The following is a 21799-nucleotide window of genomic DNA, read 5'->3' as shown; positions in this document are numbered from 1 at the left end:
CCATGCTGGGTATAGAGATTACTTAAAAATAAAATCTTGTAAAAAATGCACAGAGTAGGGTTAAGTTAAAGAATAAGCTTGAGAGAATCCCTGGGTGGCTCAGCGGTTTAGTGCCTGCCTTCGGCCCAGGGCCTGATCCTGGAGTCCTGGGATCAAGTCCCACATCAAGCTCCCTGCATGGAGCCTGCTTCTCCCTCTGCCTGTCTCTCTGTCTCTCTCTCTCTGTCTCTCATGAATAAATAAATAAAATCTTAAAGAATAAGCTTGGTGTGCCCACATGCAAACAGTATGCATGGAAAGAGCGGCACCAGCTGTCCCACCTCAGTCTGACTGGCGGTGAGAGAGAAGCTCTTTATAAGGAGGGCAGGAGGAACCTGCATTGTTCCTCCAGACACCGTGCTCAAGCATGGCATCAGGGGGAAGAAGCAGTGGCCTCAGCCTGGGCGACTGGGAGCCCAGAAACAAAATGTGTGGGCAGAAGCCACAGGAAGGCCTTTGGGCTCAGCATGAGGAAGAACTCTTTAACCTTGAGAACTGCCCTGTCTGGAAGCGGCACCAGCTTCCCCTTCTGGAAGTGAGTTCCCTGGCACGGGAGGTAGTCCAGCAGAGCTGAGGAGTAGGGAAAGCTAGAGGCACTTGCATGGGAAGATCTCTGCCAGCCTTTGGAAGTCTGACACGGCAACATTCCTGCAGCCTCCCGTCAGGGTTACTCCAGAAGCTTTCTGTTTATCTGGGGAAGTGATGGACTGGGGCTTTCTCAACAGACTGGCTTTCCCCTTGCTGTTTTCCTTTGCCTCGCAGCTAGCGGTTTACTTTCCCTGGGCAAACAGGAAGGAGACTGCACTGAACAAAGCCAGCAGGTCGGCCAGGTTGCTGTGTGGGTTGCAGGTGTCACCTCCTGAGTGCACTGCAGGCAGGGCTGAGCCCTTGGGGCCTTACACTTGGCTGCGGGTTAACTGGTTCACAGGGTGGCGGGGAGGCAGGGGGCGAGGCGCGTGGTCCTCGGGAGTGACCCGGACTGGGGGGCGGCGGCAAGCCCTTCCCAGGGCAAGAAGAGAAGAGAAGGGTCCAGCCCACACCGCCGGCCACATCAGAGCACCAAGAGAACACCAAGTCTTTATTACAGGAATTCCTATGAAACAGCTCCAAGAAAAAAAACCCACACATAGGAGAAGAAACAACTAACAAAGCAACACGCACAGACTTGGGGCTGGGGCTTCCCCGCCAGGCGCTGGGAGGGGTCCGGGCCACAGCCCAGAGGCCTCTCCTCTGCCCCCAGGGTCCAGACAGTCTGGGGGGGCCACGGGCCAGGTCAGGGGGAGCAGCGGACGGTGGGTGGCGCCGCGCCAGCACCCCAGGCCCCGCGCTGCTGCCAAACTTAGGCAAGCTCCGCGGCCCTCTGGGGGAGCCCCAGCCCCAGCCCCGCTGCCTCTCCCGGGGCCGCCTCTCCAGAGCGCGCCGGGGAAGCTGGGCCAGCGAGTGGGCCCGGGCCTCTGCAGAGACGTGCGACCGCGGCCGCGTGCCCGCATTACCTCGGGGTGACGTGTGGCCACCAGGCCCCGCCAAGGCCAGGCGCTCCCAATCCCCACACCCCGCATCCTGCGCGTTTGGACTGGGCTGGTGCCCCACTGCGGAGGCCGGGGAGGGGGACACCTCGTGCCCGCCCAGGCTCCCCAGCTCTCCCCGGAGGTCAACGCGTTCCCATCTCCGAGGCTGGCCGCAGAGACTGGGCCAGCCGCCCTCCCACTGGCAGTGGTTGGTGCCCAGTAAGGCTCTTGAACCGGAGCGTTCCTCTGTAGATCATCCACCTTCTTGTTTTCAGCAAGAGGCACCCAGCAAGCCCTTCTGCCCCAGGCACCCCCCTACCCCAGACTAGCAGCCTCATCACCTTTGCTCCTCAGTCCTGTGCTTTCTCAAGGGTCACCTCAGAACCTGCTGCTGCCCACCCTTAGTGACAGTAGGACTTCCACTTAGAGCCCCCTGTGAGCCCCCGCTGTTGGGTGACTGGCTTCTGTCTTCTGCCATCGTGGAGAATACTCCTGCCTAGCCAGTGCTCCAGCTCTGGGATGGCCACCCTCCCCATCCCTGCTGGGGGCCGTGCCAGCCCCTAACAGAGGCAGTTGGAGGGGCCCCGGCAGGGTGCCCAGCAGCCAGCTCTCCCTAGTGGCTCGTCACTCCTCTGAAGGGGCCTGAGTAACTGCCCAGTGCTCTCCCACCTGGGGCTCCGTCCAGGGGTTGTACCAAGGGTCCGCAGCCATGGGGGAAAGGCTGAGATGCAGGAAGCCATGGGAATAAAGGGCCCAAGGTGCCCAGAAGGGAGCTGGGGGTGGGGACAGGGTGGGTCAGGTAGTGTCCGTGGCCCAGAAGGACAGTTGGGGAAAGGATGGGGGCAGGGGTTCCACCATCCTGCCCTTTTGGGTGCTCCAACATTTGCCTTTTTTCTGGGATTTTTAAAGAAGGGAGAGGGGGCACGGTGGTGGTGGTTCCTGCATTTCCACCCATTGCCCATAGAACAGCCTGGCTACAAAAGGAGCTATGATGGGCTGCTGCCCCTAGGACCCCAGGTCCTTTATCCAATCACAGCACAAAACTCCGAAGTTCTAAGTCCCATGGAAAGTGGCAGTGACAGTAGCAGTGGTAGGGCTGGAACGTGGCCGGAGAATCACCAGGCCTCAGTCCTCAGCGCCATCTGTCCGGCGGCAGCTGGGCCCTTCAGCTGGGGGCCGGTTTGGCTCTCCGGCTGCCTCCACCAGGTCAGACCATCTCCAGCAAGGAGGAACTGCTGGCATCTGGTAGGGAAAAGAGATAGAAATCGTTTTCAATGCAGCCAGGTGGTCTTTACTTGTCAGCGGTCCCCGCAGAGGTTTCGGGCAGAAGGTACCAAAGACAGGTGCTCTCTCCTTCTTCCAAGGACTCTATGCCAGCCTTGGAACTCTGCCTGAGGTCATGTCCTGCTCCCCCCACCCCCAATCTAAGTTCCTAGAACAGCAGTAACAGGGCTTCTGGCAGCTAGAGATGGAGAGGGGGGCTGGAATTCCAGGCAGAAGCAAGTGTACAGGAGGGGCTCAGGGTGGGGAAGTGGCCAGCCCATTCTGGGATGCAGCATTAACTATGATGAGCCACTCCAAAGGGACCTGTGGGAGCAGGAAACCAATTGGGGTCAGAATTTGGTGGGCTCCACACACCAGGCTGAGGAGGGCCCACTCAAACAGCAAGGGAAGGAGTGCAGAGGAGTGGCATCCTGGTGACGGGTGACCAGAGTGGGGGCAATGAAGAGACTAACAGCTGTGAACCAGGCAATGAGAGTCTACCAGTGAAGGGGTGAAAGGGACAGGAGAAATGAAATGGGGAAGTCCAGAGAAGTTGCAGTCTGGCTTCCAGCAACTTCAGACCCAGGGCTGGAAAGACGATCTGATCATGGGCACCCAGGGATACGGAGTGGATTTGGTGGACTGAGAGAGGAGGTCAGAGTTAGGACCCACCGCACAGAAGACTTGCTGTTGCTGTAAAAGCAGTGGTGAAGTGCCAGACAGTGGGAGTGAGAAAGTCCAGGGCAGAGCTCCCGGGAGCGCTGGGACTCAGGGACTGGGAAGAGCAGCGAGGAGCAGCAGGGATCGGGGAGCAGCAGAGAGGAAGAAGACCCAGGACTCCTGGGCCACAGGAATGGGGAGAGGGGGCAGTTTCAAGAAAACGGTGGGCACGGCGTGCAGAAAGGAGCATGGGAGGATGCAGAACGTTAGGACCTGGACCTGGCAGGTGACCTTCCTGAATCAATCTGGGGGTGGTGGAAGGACTGCCAGCCTGCAACAGGTGAAAGAGGATGCCACTTTTTCCATAAGTTGGTCAATGAAGGAAAGTGGTGAAACCTCTTGGGTTTTTAAGATGGGGAGGAGGAGAAGGGTGTAGACTTGAGGAAGGAACTGGAAAGGGAAAAGCTGGATGGCTTGGGAGAGGAATAATGATGGCAAGGTCCTGATGTGGGGGCGGCTTTGGACCAGACAGGTTTTCCAGGGATGGGGGCAGCGCAAAGGGGATGGAATGGCAACAACGGAGTGGGAGGGGGGGCCTTTCCCCACACTGGCTGTATTTGGGTATTCTGGACCAGTGGGAATCGTGGGTATAGCTCCGTGCCTGAGGAAGGCCTGAGCTTCCCCGTACTGGGGGATGTGGGAGGCAGTCACCCAGAAGGGGTGTGAAGGCTGGGTGCTCAGGCTGGTTGATCCAGCTCCATTACAACTATCCTAAGGGCAGCAAGCCACTTCTTCATACTGCGAGACAGTGCCACCCTTGCCACATGGTCAACTTGAGAAAGCCCTGTAGATGCTAGCCATGGGGACAGCAGATTGAGGAAGCGTTGACAGGCAATCCTCTGATGGAGGGGGGCTGGCACGGGAATAGGTTCCACTGAGCCCTGGAGGGGTGATGACACTCCCTGATTTGCCCCCAGGGATGCACAGAAGAGGAGGAGAAGCAGCCTGAGGGCCCAGGGCTCTAGCCAGAAACAGCTGCCTTGAGAGAGACTGTTTCTTTATGTCACCCACCCCAAGCCAGCAACGGGACAGTCACAGGGCTGTGTATGTGTATGTGTATGTGTATGTGTATGTGAGCACAGGGCTGGTGAGGCCGGTTCAACTTTTCCCAAGTCATCTTCTGACTGTGTAGTGTGTGTCCTGGACTGTCTTTCAAACAAGCTGTAAACTATTAAGGTCAAACCTGACTTTTTCCCCTCCTGTTCCCAGGGTCTGGTACAGGCAGGTGTGATTACTTTGCTAAATGAATAAATAACCAAAAAGTGAAAGGAAACGCAAAAGACTAGCTTCCATGCAGAAGACTGTGTCCTCTGCCACAAGAACAGGGAAGAAAACCAGGATCTATGCCATCTAGATGCCTGCACCCAATGCCTCTGGATCCCTGGGAGGACAGCTGGGGTCCGGGGCACAGCAGGCCCAGCCTCGGGCAGTCTCTGGTCAGCTGTAGCTCTAGGCCTTACCTCTTACTGTCCTTCCCTTAGGGCTTCCTCCGCCTTGGGCACCTCCTGCCTCCTTCCACGGAAGTCTTCATCTGAAAAGCAGAGGGAAGTTGCCTCATCCTCCACCACGCAGGACCTCACTCAGGCAGGTCCCCCAGGCTGACCCAATTCTCTCCATCCCCCTTGTTTGCTGGGGCACCTCCTGATCCTGCAGTGGGGCAGGGATGTGTGGGTGTGCCCAGAGGCACCGGAGCAGAGTGTGGGGTTAGGACAACTGGATGCTGGCCTGGTTCCATCACTGAGCTCCTGGACAAGTTCTTTCCTCAGCTTCCTCATCTGTAGAATGGGTGGGGGAGCTATACCCTCCATATGGCCTCTAAGACCCTCCTAGTCCTTGTTTCTGGATGTCTCCTGACCACCAAAGGGCCTCTGAGGCATGAGGATGAGGTTCAGCTCTGGGCCTGCTAGGGTCTAAGGCAGTGTCTCCCAACCCACATGGCCTTTGGGAGGGACTAGATGAACGCTGAAAGTTCTTTGGGCACAGAGACTGAAACTGCACAGCACTTGGTTCTTGAGGTGAGGCCTCTCCACGTGGGTAGGTCTGTCTGCCCCCTCCCACCTCAGAGAAGAGTCCCCAGAAACAGCACCTGACACTTTGTGCTCCAGGCAGAGATCTAGGTGGAGGTGCGGCTGGGGCCCCCTTCTGGGTGTGGAAGGAAGGGAGAGGCAATATAAACCAAGTAGGAGGACCCATTTCTTCAGGTCACTTGCCCACCTACCCACGATGTGTCCCCCAGGTTGGGTCCACCCACAAAATACCCAGACCCTCCTCTTGGAGAGTCACCAGTCACAAGCGATTTACAGCTCATGCTCCCCTGCCCTCCTAGCCTCACCACAAGTGTGGCCCTCCATGTCGTCCAGAAGATTAGCCGTTGACACTGCAGCTCCCAGCCTGCCGGGCCATTCAGGAAAACTGTCTCAGAGATGGGTGGGCACTGCCATCGTCCTCCTAGGTCTACCACTCCCTGTCTCTGGCCCTCCACCACCCACTCCAAGCTCAGGACAGTACCAGCCAGTACTCTTCTACAGTACCAGCCTTAGCCCCCAGTGCTCCCCAAAGCCTCCTTTCCTTGGGGTCTGGTGAGCAGCCAGGCCCTGACTTTCTCACCCAGCTCCCATCACTGGGGATGGAGAAGGGACTTCCTCCCTATTCCCCTTTGGGGTTCAGCTTAAAATATTCTGGGCCCTATTTGACAAGCATCGGTGGGGAGTCTGTGTGAAAACGTGCAGAACCTTATTTTTACTCAAGGCCCTTGAAGTGAGAAGGCAGGGCCCAATGTGCTTGAAATGGGAAGGCAGCAAGATCTATGCATCAACTCAACTCAAGATATTAGGGAAGGGTTTGCTGAGCTCAGTGGAAGAACCACGTTTTCTCTCAAGAGCAGATTAGCCCAATGAGAAAGTGGAGATGTCGTGGGACAACTGGGCAGGGAGGAGCCCACGGAAGGAAGTGGAGATGCTGGCCTGCTCCCAGCCTGGTCATGGTGCTCCAGGCCAGGGGCAGCCGCAGCCCTGGGGAGGGGAGGGCACAGCCTCGAGCTGGGCCAGGGGGTCAGCGCCCTCAGCGCCCCCGAGCCAGGCCAGAAAGGATACGACTGGTGCTTGGACAAGTGTTTCCTCTTTGACTTCCTCATCCTGGTCTTCTCGGAGAAGGCCCTGGCCAGCTCGAACAACTTCCTCCGGGTGGCTGGGGCAGAGAGACCCGTGAGCCGCAGCCGCAGCCGCAGGGCCGCCCCCGGGGTGGGAGCAGGCGGCGGGCCACAGGAATGCGGTGGCAAGGGAGGGGTGGGTGGCAGCGGGGAGGCTGCCATAGCAGGCTAGCCCTGCAGGGGCAGCAGAGGCCACCGAGGCAGGCAGCCGAGATCCGGGTATTCCTGCCCCAGCTGCGAGAGACAGCGAGCGGGCGAGCGAGCCTCTTGGCTGTCTTTCCCGCCGCCTCCTCCGCCCCCCTTCACCACCTCCAGAGTTGGTTCTGGGATTTCCATGACTAATCCGAGATTTTCCCTGAAATGGAGCCTGGAAGGATGGCAGCCTCATTCACACTTGTGTGTGGGGGGAGGAGGGGTGGGGGTGGTGGTAGGTGTGTCCTGGTTGGCAGGACTTTGTGGGAGAGGTCACCAACCCCTCGGGCCTCCTGCCCACAGAAAGGGGGCCTAGCACGGGCCTCCCCACTCATCAGGCCTGGCCAAGTGCCTTCAAGCCACCAAAGGCTGTGAACTCTAAAACTGGGGTGGGAGTGGGGTGGGTGCAGCACATTATTATTTTTCGGCAGACAGCTGGCTCAAGAGGATTTAAAACTTAATTTGTAGCCAGACTCAGCTGCAGAGAGAAGACAGGCAGGAAGGCTGAGGGAGCCAGCCTGTGCGATTAAAATGTCACTTTGGTTCACCAAGAGTCAGCTACGTTAAAAAGCTCCTGGTGGCTACCTCCCTCCTATGAGGCCACAAGGCCTGTCTTAGAAGAGATGAGGAAAGGGCATAGGCTGGACTCACATTTCCCCATATGTTTCAACTTGTCCCTGAATAAGGCATCTTCAGACACAGCAGGATTGGCATCACTGGTTCCTGAAAGGGGAAGACACTTCTGAGGGCAGGCTGGAGAGGGAGAGGGGCTGCCCAAAGGCCCTCCGGGGAGAAGGGGGGCAACATGTCAGGGCCGTCACCACAGGACAGGGGTTCAGCCTAACTTTTCCTTTTGAGGAATGGGGCAAAGATCAGGCTTCTTCCCTAACCCAGAAAGAGCTTTGGGGCGCCTGGGTGGTTTAGTGTTTGAGTGTCTGCCTTTGGCTCAGGTCGTGATCCTGGGGTCCTGGGATCTAGTCCCACATCAGGCTCCCCACAGGGAGCCTGCTTCTCCCTCTGCCCGTGTCTCTGCCTCTCTCTGTGTCTCTCATGAATGAATAAATAAATCTTGGGCAGCCCCGGTGGCGCAGCGGTTTAGCCTTCAGCCCTGGGGTGTGATCCTGGGGCTCCGGGATCGAGTCCCACATCAGGCTCCCTGCATGGAGCCTGCTTCTCCCTCTGCCCGTGCCTCTGCTTCTCTCTCTGTGTGTGTACGGCTCTCATGAATAAATAAAATCTTAAAAAAAAAAAAAGAAAGAAACATTTTAAATAAATAAATAAATAAATAAATAAATAAATAAATAAATAAACAAACAAATCTTTAAAAAAAGAAAAGACAGAAACAAAGAAAGAGCTCTAAGAAAGGAAGACACTAGGGATTTGGGGAGGACTTCTTTCTCCACTTAACCTTACTTGGCTCTTTTGTGTATGCTCGGAGAGCTGGCTCACACACACTTCCAACCATCCGCTTCTCTCACAACTCCGCATTCCATGAAGTCATGCTGCTGGCTTGAAATCAGTTGTGGTGGGGGTATTTACATCATAGAAGTCACCCAACGCAAGGCACTGGGGCTTCCCCGACATACTGAATTGGCCATTAAATATTCACCAGCACACAGGGGCTAGCCTGCACCCAACCCAGTCTGAGAGTTAATAAGGGAATGGAAAGGAGGTGCAGGCAAAAGAGCAGGCCTTTGCACTAATGGTGATTCCCTTCTCCTTTTTTTTTTTTTTATTTTTAAAAAAGATTTTATTTATTTATTTATTCACAAGAGACACACACACACACAGAGACAGAGACAGAGGCAGAGGGAGAAGCAGGCTCCTTGCAGGGAGCCCAATGTGGGACTCGATCCCAGGACCCCTGGATCATGCCCCGAGCCTAAGGAAGATGCTCAGCCACTGAGCGACTGAGCCACCCAGGCTTTCCTCCCTTCTCATTCCTGCCTGGGTCAGCCCCTCCATTATTCCCTCCAGACATGAAGTTTCTGACTCATTAGACATTAAGTGGGAATGAGAATAGCACTAGTTCCAAAGTCAAACCCCAACTGGCTACCCGGAGTCTCTCGGCTCACTCAGCACCCACTTACATCTCCTACTGCCCTCCTAAAGCCCCTGCTGTCCAGCCTGCAACTCGGCTAATCCCAAGTCACCTTGCCTGCTAAGTCCCCTGTGGGTTATTATGATCCATCTCAGCAGCCCTGGTGTGTCTAGTTCATTCAGGATCAAGGGTGAGAGACTGTCGTTAAAACTCCCAGATGCACATCTGGTAGGGCCTAAGCTCCAAGCCTGTTGCTTATGAGTCAGTTCCACAGGATTTTCTCTCTTTGAGCTGGGATCAGCTGAGCTCGCTGTCCTTCTGCTCCTCACCCCACTCCACTGGGTGATGTAAGGTCTGCTTTGGGCAAAAGCTGCTACTGCTGTCTTCTCTGCAGTGGGCAGCCTAAGCATGGATGGAGGCACTGGCTGGCTAGGGGCCTTGAGGCACACACAGGGACACGGGGACAGGGTCCTACTATCAAGTATGGAACCTGGGCCTCCTGGACCTCTCTGCCCATGTTCCCAGCTCCAGCTCAACCCTTGTGCATACATCCCAATAGCCTGCTGTCTGTTCCTCGCCCTCCTTCAGGGGCTAGGGCTCCTGGAGGGGCCTGCACTCTTTTGAGGCAATTCTTGCTTCTCACCATCTTGTACACAAAGCTCAAAATTCTCTTCCTCCAGCACTAGGGTGGGGCCCAGCCACCAGCCATGGCAGATACACTCTCAGATAATGAATGAATGAACCCTGCCCTGCCCTTCTCCCTACTATGAGCATTTACTATAATCGGTGTGTCCCCAGCTTTGCTGGTTTGTTCTACCCATTTCTGGGATGGTTCTCTTGCATTCCGCACAAGACCATAAGCTCCCCCAGGGCAGAGATCAAGCCTTGGAAGTCTCTGAATCCTCCTTGAGCCTACCCATTGTGGAACATTTGTGCTGTGGCATGTCCTCTTCCTGCCCATGCTCCTGGCACTTTCTGAGTAGTTTAGCCACCTGTAAGTCAATCCCAGGGGGACCCCAAGGAGCCAGGTCTGCTAAGCAGAGGGGCCGTCACTGGAAGTAAGCAAGGTGGTGGGCTCAGAACCCTCCCAGCCTGTTTCCCCACCCAACCCCCAAACTCAGATATGCAAAGCACAGCTGGGGTGTGAGCCTCTCTGCCCTCCAGGCCGCTCTCCCAGGAAGGCAAGGTTACCTGGGGCAGGAGGAGGAAAGCCCAAGTCATTTCCCACAGCCATGCTGCTGCTGGATTTGGATTTCTGGGACTCGTATTTCAAACGATCTGGAAAAGGACCACATTCCAGTCAGGACATGAGCTCTCTTCCGGAGGCACCCTGGGTGGAGATGCAGGGGGCTGATAGAGGCTGAGCCCCCACATCTCACACAACACACACAAAATACGTGCACACGCATCTATCGGCCCTCAAAGAACCAGCTGTGCCATAGAAACTACAGCCCTGACAAACACCTGCAATAACAGAACATAACAATTAGAAGGACCCTGAGATCACACAGTCCAATTCTTCATTTAAAAGGAAAAGCCCCCCCCCCAAAAAAGGAAAAGCCCTGGGGTTCCTGGGTGGCTCTGTTGATTCAGTGTCTGACTCTTGATCTGACTCTTTCCACCCAGGTCATGATCTTGGGGTTGTGGGATCTAGCCCCACAGTCTGGGCTCCATGCTCGACGGGGAGTCTGCTTGGAATTCTCTCTACCTCTCCCTTTGTTCCTCCCTCTGCACGCATGCATACACTCTCTCTCAAATTAATTAATCAATTAATTAATCAATCTTTAAAAAAATAAGGGGTGCCTAAGATCAACCAGAGAGAAGGATTGGCTGGTGAGTCGTATCCCTGTTGGCAGAATTCTGAGGTTCCCACAGGATAACCTGGTAGGGGGCATGTATCAACAGGACAGAGGCCACCAGATCACTGCTCCCTCTGTGCCCCAAGGCTCCAGCTGACTCCAGCCCCCTTCCCCAGCCACAAAGAGGTGGTCACAGGGACCCCACTCAGTACACCACCTCTCTCCAGGGCCAGGAGGAAGTCCCGGTTACGCTGCAGCTCCTTCATGAACTCCTCGTTCTGCAGGAAGAGCGCAATCCTCTCGTCCTCCAGGTACTGCTTCCAGCGGTTCTCCTGGTCCCGGGACCCAGGCCCAGCCACAAGGGGTAGGCCTCCCTCTCTGCTCCCAGGCTTGGAGGCCCCAGGGTTACCCTAAGGAGGGAAGCAAGCACTCTGAACAGCTGCTCACAATGGCACATGCTGCACAAACCTCCATGCATACTGGGCTCACACGTGTCCTTTCCCAGGATCCTCCGGCCACACCCTGGGGCCTGCACCTGCCACTGGGCTCTAGTGGTCAGTCAAAGTCCAACTTAGCAGGCCAGACTCCTCTTTCTACCTGTGGGCCATCCCAGCCCCCATCTACAACCTGAACAGTCCTGAAAAGTGATCTGCAAGCCGCCCAATAGCTTGGCTAGCTCCACGTGGATGCTGAAACTCAAAACTCTCCCTGTCCTAGCTGTGTCAGGGTGAAGCCTCCTTCTTGCAAGGGCCATGCCAACAGCAGGGGAAGAAACTATCCCATAGGAGGGTGGGGAGGTGCCCGGACCCTCTGCCACCGGCTGCCCCTGTGCCCACCTCCCTCCAGCCTGGGGTGATGGCTGTAGCCACAGACTCCTCAGGGCTGTCACCTTCCCTGGGTGGAACAGGAAACCTCCAGGCCCAGGCAGGAAATGAGGCTTTCGGTTCAGCATTCTTTCCCTGCAAACCCAGGGCAACAGAAATAGCTCAGCCTGGACTCAAACATCAGGAAGCGAAACCGGCTGGCACAAACTGGGGGCAAGCACAGCTGCCTGGGGGGCTTTCCCCATTACCTGTATGCTGTCCAGCTGCTGGGGCAGGATGCGGAGAAAGTCATCAGGGAGGTTGCCCAGCAGGGGTGGGTTCCAGTTACGATAGCGTCTCTGGCTCGAAGTGGGTCCAGAGCCCAGGACATGGATGCTGGAGGGTGAGAGGTAACAATGATGAGGGAAAGGGTGTCTCAGCCCATCACACCAGGATCCTGCTCAGAATGGCATTTCTGCTCCCAAGCTCCCCAGGGCCTCCAGGGCCTCCCGGACAAAGGTCCAGAGCTCTATCTCTCTTCCCAATCGGGCCTCTACTAACCTCAGTCTCTGGCCCCAGGGCCTGGGCTCCTGCTCCAGACCCACACGGCTCTCCAGCTACTCTGTGCCCTCAAGGTCTCTAGGCCTAGAGCACTGTCTGTTAATGGCGCTCCAGCTGGGCGTCATGGATCTCCCTGTAGATGTTTATGAATGCCCTCTACAGACAGCAGGTGTATCCCGGGCACCCAGCACAGTGCCAGCTCCTGGCTGCTGAGAAGCCGGCGTGCTCCCAATGACCAGACACAAAAGCTGCCACCCCCAGCCTGCCAGAATGCTGGTCTGCTGGGTTGGGGTGTGGGGACATGGGGATGCAGGACCCCTAGAGAGCAGAGCAGATTCAGGCCCCAGGTCTGGCTCAGTCACCGCCAGCAGGCTGACACCCCCCCCACCCCCCCACCCCCCACCCCCGCTCTCCTCTGGGACTCCGGCTTCCTCATGGAGAAGCCGTCTCCCTGCCGAGGTGGGCGGGAGCCCCTCACGAGGCTGGGTGGTGAATGGGGTCCTGAAGGTGGGAATGGGTTCGAGCGGCCAGGGGTGCTCAGAGCAGCTCTCCCTAAGGCGGGAGGTGCCATGGCTGAGGCCATCGGCCAGGGGTGGCGAGGAGGACAGGAAGAGAAGCGGTGGCCCGAGCCCCCCTGCCCGCCCCGCGGGCCCGGCCTGCCATCCCCGGGCTGAGAGCAGCCTGGGGCGCAGCCAGGAGCTCCCCACAGCTCCTCGGTGGCCTGCAGCGTGGCAACCGCAGGACACGTGTTCTGCTGAATCAGGGAAATGACACACACAGAAGGCTGCGGCTGGGGGTGCGGCGGCGCTCTCCCGGCTTTGATTTGTCTCCAGCTCCAGGGATCCCGCCGCCCCCTCACTGGAGGGGAGCTTTTCCGGGCTGCCGCTGACTGTGGAAATAACTTCCTTTCCTGTTCTATTCTGGGCGGGTGGCCTGGCGGGGCGAGGGGGCGGGGGCGGCAGACGGATAACAAGCTGCCAAGCGGCGGTGGAGCCCGGGGAACCCGCCGGCCACCCGCTGCCGCGCAGGTGAGGGGAGGCTCCCGGAGGGAACAGGGAACGGCGGCCAGGCAAGCCGGCCCGTCCCAGGCAGCTCCCCACCATGCTCGGGCCTCTGTCCCTGTCCGAGGCCTCATTCCTCCTGAGGGCAGGGGCCACGATGCCCCCGAAGTAGGGACTCGCAGACCACCCCCCTCCACCCCGTGGTTGGCCCCAGCGCAGAGAATTCCTCTCCAGGGCCTTCCCCCAGGACACGGGTACCCACTCCAACTCACTCACACCCGGAGCCGCCGGGGAAAGTGAGGAGTTGCCCTGGGACCCCTCTAGCCATTTGTTACTGAGCCCAAGAGGGGAGGGGGACTAGGAGCGGGAGGCCCGGGCAGCCTGGGTGGCTCAGCGGCTTAGCACTGCCTTTGCCCAGAGTGTGATCCTGGAGACCCAGGATCAAGTCCCACATCAGGCTCCCTGCATGGAGCCTGCTTCTCCCTCTGCCTGTGTCTCTGCCTCTCTCTCTGTGTGTGTCTCTTATGAATAAATAAATAAAATCTTTAAAAAAAAAAAAAAAAGGAGCGGGAGACCCCTCCGCAGCCCGGTTTCCCTGGCTGCTGGGCCCAAGGTTCTGAGGAAGGTCGGGCCTGGCCCGGCAGAGATGAGGTCAGCCCAGCCGCAGCTGCAAGAGCCAGAGGGGGGGTGGCTCAGAGCCCCGGCGGCCCAGGCAACTCCATTGTGGTCGGAAAGGAATGTCAGAAATGAGCTGAGAGGCAAATAAAAAACTTCCAAGGCTGTAATTTCAACAGAAAACGGCAGGTGGCCTGGGCGGAGGGGTAACTCTGGGTCTTAGAGACCTCTTTCATTCCGGAGATAGAGGGAAGGGCTGGCTGGAGGAGGGGAAGCAGAGAGAAGGCTAGGGGGCTCTCCTGGCCCAGGGCCTCTGCTCCAGGAACCCATCAGACCCCCAGGCTTACCCATGGAACATCAGACCCCAGAAGGATTTCAGACATGAACCTTCCAGGCAGTATCTTTGTAACGACTGGACACTGAGGCCCAGATGGAGTCGGGCCCTGTCCAGGGACACAGATCACGCAAGCAAGCCTGGGCCCAAGAGTTCTGACTTTGCAGGCCCTTGCTCCTGGGATCACCCTGCCTCTCTCTTGTCTCAGCAGGGCAAGTTCCCAAACCCTACCCCATCTGCAGTCCCTCAGGTGACTGGAGGTGGGCAGATGGACAGAGGGGCCTCCTGCTATTCCTTCTCCTCCTCCACCACCCCACTAGCCCCACCAGCCAGAGGGAGATTCTAAAACACTAACCTGATCCTGTCACTCCCCAGCTTAAACCTGCCGGTTGCAAGATAAGGCCAAAGCTCCTCAGAGGACCCAAAAGTCTCCTCAGGATCAGCTCACTGCTCCAGCCTCAGGGCCATTCCATATTTTCTGGAGTTCCCCCAAAGCTCCCGGATGGTTCTCCCTCTCCTGCCTCTTGGCCTTTGCACAAGCTGTTTCCCTTGCCTGAAATGCCTTCCTGTCCTCTGCTTCACTGGGAGTAGCTTGGACATGAGTTCCTCCAGACAGACTTTCTTGCCCCCAGCTCTATGCCTCCTCCGGACTCTGATCTCCTCGGGGAATGGTGGGGAGATCTAGGCAGTGCTGTATTCATCTGAGCATCACACACATGGTTCAGCACCTGCATATTGCAAGAGACTCAGTAGATACTGGGAATGAATGTTCTGGATAGAGAGGCTGAATAAGTCCCTGGAAATAACCTAGGGGTGGGCCTCGGCCTAGCAGGGCCATCCTGGGACAAAGAGGGCACATGCTCAGAGCCTGGCCCTGCTTCTTCTCACCACTGGCCTCAATGTTCCACATTAGAACTCAGAGGCCAGGTGTACAGCCCAGAGTGGGAAGGAGCAGTACACCACAGGTGATAGGTCTGATCCATGCCTGGGACTGTGCTAAGTGCTCCACGCATAGTATTTTGTTCGATCCTCACAATAGTGCTGATGTGGGGATTAGTATTTCCATTGCACAGGTGAGGAAAGTGAAGCTCAGAGAGGTTAAATAGTGAGCCAGAGGCCACGCAGCCAAAGCACCTAAAGTATCAGAAGCTGGGCAGCTGAAAGAAGGAGGTAGGAGAAGGAATTCTATAATTCTGTAATTCAAGTTCTCTGCCCTGTGTCCTCCCCAGGCCCAGCACAGCCTTCATTTCTAGGTCAGGGCCCTAAACCTAGTGCTGAGGTCACCTCGGCCCCAACTGTGGCTTCCGTCACTGAGCTCCACTGCCCCTGCCCTCACAGCAGCTGAGCACCCAGCCAGAGGAAAAGAGGGAGGATGCAGCCTGGGTACCCATGCCAGGTTTACCCTGAGACTCTGTCTCTTATGACCCCAGTTTTGCCTCCTGAAAAACAGGCAGAATTACTTTGCCTAGTACAAACTGAACACTTTGCAAAATCATCTTAGAATATTAAAAAAAAAAAAAAAGTCAAAGGTTAATCACTTACCCCTGGGCTCCATGACCCATGTGAGGCTACAAGTCCTGCCAAGGCCTCACTTAGACCAACCCACATACATCTTGCATCCCACCCCACTGGAGCCTCCACAAGAAAGGAAGGACCCGAGCTTGCTCCCTTCCCTGACTCAAAACACTGTTCCCTCTGTCCTGTAACCTTCTAGGCTTCCATCAACTCCCTGAGCTATAATCACAGCGAATTTTCTCATTAGGGAGGTGAAAGACACAGCAGTGAAGACATTGGTTTTGGAATCAGAATGGCCCCAGCTCACAGCTCAGCTCTGTGGTCTTGGGAAAGTTATGAAACTTCTCTTAGGCTTTGCTTCCTCATCTGTAAAATGGGGATGCTAACAGTGCATTCATAAGTCGTTCAATGATCAGAATGTGATGTACATAAAAAGCCTCACCAGTTTCCTTCACTTGGTGGATGGTGGCTGTTGTCATTGACCCTACCCGCATAGCAGAGTTCTCCACCACCACAGCCAGAGGTGCCCAAGATCCCCAGAAGGAAAAATCCACTGGCACAAGTGCCCTGTCCCACCATCACCCCCCACCCAACTCCTTAGCTCCCCAGCCCTGAGCCATTCTAAGGAACTGCAGCTCTGAGACTCCAGCAGCCCCACTACAAACATCATGAAGCCCAGAAAAACAAGCACCTCAGGGACCCAGCTGGCAACCAGCTCCACGTTAAACTTCCAGATTAGAGTCCCTCCCGTGGAAGAAGTTTCCAAGAACCTAGCAGTCTATTCCTCCACCTTCAGTTATCAAAGTATCCCAGAAAAAGACTTACTTGCTCCCATTGCCTAAAAATCCCCAAAACATTCCTAGACTAGGGATGGCAAACAAATATCCATCCCATCAATTATTGCAGACTGTCTGGGAGTTGCTGTGTAGAAGAGGATTTGGAAGTTCTGTCTCAACTGAGCAGGAAAGGGCCTGGTGGTCAATTAGTAATGTTTGCCAAAGGCTCAGGAGGGGAATTTTCAGTACATAGGCTCTGTGTTTGTTTCTCCCACTGGCATGGGCCTTGACTATAAGATCCCAGAAGGCAGCGCCAAGCCTCATGTAACTCTGTGCCCCACATCGTGTTCAGCATCACACCTAGTCAAGAGGAAGAATTCTGTGAATGTTTGCTCTTGGGATCCTGACAGTGTGAAAGTTCTTCTTGGTATCTAGCTAAGATATCTCTTGCCGCAGTTATTGGTGGAATAATATCCTGAGGGTTCCAGCCAAGTTTCCCACTGTGTTTGTACTCAACCCCACCCACCCCCACCATTCCCCACCCCAGATCCCTTTCCCCACTGCCATGCTCTCCAGGGGAGATGGGTTCTCACCGGGGTGGTGGAGTAGGGGGAGCCAGAGGGTAAGGTCTGTCAAACATGTGCATGTGGTAGGCTGGCGGGGAGTAGACAGGCGGGGGTTCTTCATCAGAGCTATCAGGTTCCAAAGTCCTTTCCAAGATCTGTATCAGAAACAATAAAAAAAGAAATGTTAACAATCCTTTGAATTTAAATAACATTCAGACAAAATCAAGCATGGGCAAGGATGCGTAGTAAGGGACTCTCCGTCGCTGTGGGAGTGTAAATTGATATGGCCACCACTTTGCCAAACTGTTTGGATTTATATGAAGCTGCACGCATGGCTGCCTCTGACCTTACAATTCTCATATACTCAACGGGCATGAAAGCACATGTCCCCAAAAGAATGTTCAGAGCAACATTATCCACCCTAGCAAGGTTTAAAAACAGGCAAAACCAATCACGGGGCTAGAAGTCAGAGCAGTATGATCTCTGTGGGGGTGCAGAAGGTTGGGAAGGGACCCCAGGGGGATTCCAGGCTGGGTTGATGTTTCTTGACCTGGGCACGGGGGAAAGGTCATTGAGCCGCACACATATGATCCGTGTGCTCTTCGGTACATGTGTTACTTCTGATAAATAACTTTGACATCATTCATGCTCTCTCTCAAAGTACTTCCACATCAGTTATCTCACCTGAACATCAAACAACTTGGCAAGGTAGCATAAGGATCATTACTCCCATTTTATAGACAAGGAAACTGAGGTCCAGGCTCATTGACATGGCAAAGCCCTATGCTATTTTTGGAACTGAGTCTTCAACTTAGTCTCCACAGCAAGGATCCATCCTTCAAGCACAATGCCCACATGCCTTGGTTGGATTCTCAGGATGGACGGTGGCAAGGGGAGTACCCAGGATGCTTCTCCCTCCTGGACTCTTCTCTTCATCCAGAAGACAGAAAGCGAGGCAGGGAAAAGCCAAGGCCTGGCCCAAGCCTAGAGTTTCTACTCTGTGGACTGACTGACCTGGATCCTTCCACAGAGATCCCCAGAGGAGTCTGGGGCGGAAGGCAGGAGGTGACCATCGACCAGGTCAGACACACCCCAGCTGGCCTACCACACCTTAGCTTCCTGCTCCCTATCCCCTGCTCTCCACTTCTGTTCCCATCTCCTTTAAAACCAAAGAACACGAGAAGGTCTCAGAGACTGTCCGTGGGCCCAGAGACCCCAGGCCCTGCATTTTAACACTGAGTGAGTTTGCAGAAGTCATGCTAAACTGCTTCTGCAAGCCTGTGTGGGGCTTGGCTGCATTGGCACCTCTCTGCCCTGAGCCCACCCATGCCCAGGCACCCAGGGGCTCACAGGGACACCCAGGCACACACACAAGTGCATACATGCACACACACATACACACACACACACACACACTGCCACACTTTGTGCATACACAGCCAGCCTGACCCAAGGAGGCCTCCCTCCCTGGAATGCACTAACGTTCTTTCCTTTGAGGCGGAAAGTATTTAAACAGATGCTTTTGCAGAAAAAGAAGAATGTAGCTGCTTTGTGGGCCACTGCTCTGCTTAGCCCAAATTTCCACAAGACGAAAAAGAGAAAGAGAGAGAACACTGCAAGCTCCAGTCCAGTTCACTGGGGAACCTTGGGTGCCTGGCACAGGACAGGGCTCAGTACCTACAGGGTACACCCAGAGAACAGGTTGCTTCTGGCCCCCAGCCCACACTCCCTACCCCTCAGTCCCTGCTGCTCTGAGGGACTGGGTTCCAGACGGGGGCCCTGATGCCAACTTCTCCTTCCGTGGCTGGTGTATGCGTGATGGGTAAGGAGGGGAGGGCCATGTCCCCGAAGGAAGCTGCTGGAGGGTTCCCTAGATTGTGGCCTGTACAGCAGCCTGCCTCCAGACTCAGGGAGATCAGGCCCCCTCCCCTGGCAGGCGCTCCTGCTCCTCAGACCAGCCTCCTGGGGCTGCAGGAAGCAGACGTTCTTCAGAGGCTCCCAGAGCAGAATGAGGAACCACCAAGGAGGCAGGCAGCGGGCCAGGCACGCTCCAGAAAGGCTGATCCCGAGTCCCTAGGGAGAGTAAACCCGCCGTGCTCCTGGCCTCTCCCTCAGCCTCTCTCCCCACAACCCCACCAGCCACAAGGAGGTTGTTCCTCTGGCTCTCGAGGTGCTGAAGTTTTCAGCTCCGTGGCCCCTTGGCTCAACTCAGTCTGGGTGATGGATGCCTGCCAGGTGTTCTGGGGGCCGGGGGCCAGGCCGCCAATCTGACAAGAGATATTTCTCTGTGGCAAGGATGCCCCCCCTGGGCCAGCCCACCATCCATCAGGGCCCAGCGAGGGGGCTTTCTCCAGTCAGCAGTTAGTGTCATTCCAGCTGCTGCTCATAAATTTTCTGAAGCACTTTCCGCTGGCTCAGGAACTGCCTGCCGACGGGCCAAGCAGAGCTCCAGAGGTGGGGGTTTGGGGAAACAGCCAAGGAGGGGCGCCAAGAAGGGGCTCAATTTGGAAATCGAGTCTTAGAAAAACAGAAGCACACACGGTGCAGGCCTATCTAGGCGATAGTGAAGCCCCGTGGAGATCACAGGCCTGTGGGTGCCGTGGACGAAGGAGGAAAGACGATTCTATCCTACTTGCCAGGCTGCAGATTCAGTGAGGGTGTAGAAAGGGTCAGAGTATACAGAATACTTTCCTTCCAGCTCACACTTAAAGGATGTATTTGCAAACAAGCACCCATGCTCACACACACACTCACCCCTCCTTTGCACAGAGGGGATCTGGGTTTTCTAAGACTCCTTCCACTGGCTAATCCAGGCAGATCGAAGGAGTGGTCTCCCAAGGAAAGAGACTAAAGAAACCTGTGCAAAGGCAGGAGCAACATTTATTCACTCAACGAGTGTTCCCGGGGTGCCTGTGATGGGCCTGGACTGTCCTGGGTGCTGCAGATGACATAGTGATGAGGCAGATTGTCATCTCACCCGGGGGAGAAATCCCAGGCAGCACCGGCTAAGGGAAGAAGGGCCAGTAGCTTCGCCCTGCAGGAGGCCTCTGATTCATAGAGTGGATGCTTGCAGGGCTGTGCTGACAAGGAACCTGAGGCTATATCGGGGCCTAGGTTTTCTGTCAATGGAGGTAATAAGGATGCCACCTCACAGAGCATATGACTGGAAGGACAGAGACATCTGAAGCACGTAAGATGTGCCTGTCACAGGCTGGAGACTCAGTGAAGAGCAGAGTTAAATGCCATCCACTGGGCCCTTCCATCTCGTCCATAGCCGCATGTCCCAGAAAACCCTGCAGGCAGTAACCCTATCACGGAAAGACTCTGTGTGTCCCTTCTGTACCCAGCACTGCAGGTCCTGCAGAGACTGGAGGGGAGGGGGGTCAAATATTTACTGGACTCTTGGATGGGGCCAGATGGGCCCTGATGCAGCAGGGTGGTCCCTTTGCCCCCAGCGACCTCCCTGAGAAAGGAGGAAACTGCTTCGGCAATGCCTGCTGCTGCCTCCATCATGTCTTGGTCAGAGGAATTTAGCCAATAAATCTGAGGTCACTCCTCTTTGGTGGCTCCCTATGCTCTAAGGACACAGCCCTGTTCTTTCTCGAAGGCCATGCCTTCTCAAGTTCTCAGTCTCTGCAGGCTCCAGAGGTCCTGACAGATGGTCCTGCTGCCAGCTTCCTCATGACTCACGCTCTCTTTCACCTTTGAACCTTTGCATGAGCAGTTCCTTCCATCTGCACACCCTCTTCCTCACTCCCCACTTCTTCTTTGGGTCTCAGTTTGGCCATCTCTTCCTCTGGGAAGCCATCCTTCCTCTCCTGCTTCCACTTCTCCTACCATAGCACTCACTGCCTCTGGCTATCACTGCCTGACTCTTGTGAGCTCTGTGTCGGGAGAAACTTGGTCTGACTTGGCCAAGGTGGACACCCAGAGGTGTAAAAGGAGCCTTTCTAGAAAAATACAGGCTAGAGGGCCCCAGCCTGGAACTGGACCTCAGTATGTTGGAGTAGGGCCCAAGTGTGTGCATTTTGAGCAAGCTCCTCAATTCTGATGACCCCACTTGGGGTCTAGTACTGTGCCTGGCACACCACTGCGTAGGTATGCAATGTTTGTTGAATGACTGTATGATTTCTGCCCATAAAAGGCCACCGACTGGCTGGGGTATGGTGTTCCTACGAGAAAGGGGCTGTTCATGAGTTAGAACGCAGCCAGGGCTAACAACCCAAGTCCTCTAAGAGGGTGAGACGGCGTCGGGCGAATCCTGGGGCCGTGCCCCTACCTCGGGGGGGATGCTGTCCTCCGAGTCTGAGCTGTCCTCGTAGACGCCGCCGCCACCGCCCTCCAGGTTCATCTGCAGCAGCTGGTCGATGGTGGCGTCCACCGCACCGCTGTTGGCGCGCAGCACGCACTCGATGATGTCGTAATCCATGTTGGGGAACATGGTCTTGAAGTCGTCCATGGCCTGGTTGAACTCGAGGCGGCGCACCTGGCGGGCCGGCCGGCTGTTGTTGAGCTCCTGCGAGGCGGCCGCGTCGCCCCCGGGCCCGGCCCCGCGCGCCCCCGCCGCGCCCCCGCCGCCGCCCCCGCCGCCCCCGCCGCCGCCGCTACTCCGGCGGAACAGGCTGGTCATTTTGCCGAGCCGCTGCGGGAAAATGTTTGCGGCGGGCGCCGAGCCCCTGCCGCCGGGTCCCTGCGCCGTGGCCGCTCGCTCGGGGGGCTCGGGGGGCGCGGGGGGCGCGGGGGGCGCGGGGGGCGCGCGGGGCCCCGGGGCGCGAGGCTAGGGCGCAGGGCCGGCGGCGGCCCTCGCGGAGCGGCCCTGGCGGGGCGGCGGCATCCGGGCCTGGGCAGCCGCTCATCCGCACCCCGGGGACATCCTGGGGCCGGCTCCGCCGACGGTCCCACCTGAAACAGAGGGGGA

At 56.4% G+C, this 21799-nt stretch overlaps 1 protein-coding gene across 3 annotated transcripts; it reads right to left on the bottom strand.

The window, feature by feature from the left end:
* Positions 1 to 1090: 1090 nt before the first annotated feature.
* CUEDC1 (CUE domain containing 1) lies at positions 1091 to 21565 on the bottom strand. Of its 3 annotated transcripts, XR_012008768.1 has the most exons (11): positions 21161 to 21560; positions 16909 to 17036; positions 11783 to 11909; positions 10928 to 11120; positions 10103 to 10189; positions 7522 to 7593; positions 6623 to 6716; positions 5863 to 5921; positions 5617 to 5672; positions 4991 to 5061; positions 1091 to 2789 (listed from the first exon to the last, which is right to left on the bottom strand). XR_012008768.1 is itself a non-coding variant. In XM_072779868.1 (10 exons), the coding sequence occupies exons 1-9, from the start codon at positions 21509 to 21511 to the stop codon at positions 4994 to 4996; spliced, it is 1179 nt and encodes a 392-aa protein (XP_072635969.1). In that variant the 5' UTR covers positions 21512 to 21526; the 3' UTR covers positions 1091 to 2789; positions 4991 to 4993. The 3 variants fall into 3 exon arrangements, 2 of the variants coding, with proteins under 2 accessions (XP_072635969.1, XP_072635970.1); XM_072779868.1 differs by lacking the exon at positions 5617 to 5672 and having other exon boundaries at positions 21161 to 21526; XM_072779869.1 differs by lacking the exons at positions 5617 to 5672; positions 5863 to 5921; positions 6623 to 6716 and having other exon boundaries at positions 21161 to 21565.
* Positions 21566 to 21799: the final 234 nt, after the last annotated feature.

The sequence above is a fragment of the Canis lupus genome, chromosome 16, assembly GCF_048164855.1.
Source record: "Canis lupus baileyi chromosome 16, mCanLup2.hap1, whole genome shotgun sequence".
Lineage (NCBI taxonomy): Eukaryota > Metazoa > Chordata > Mammalia > Carnivora > Canidae > Canis > Canis lupus.
The sequence above is the reverse complement of the archived record's forward strand: the minus strand, read 5'-3'. Positions and strand labels throughout refer to the sequence as shown.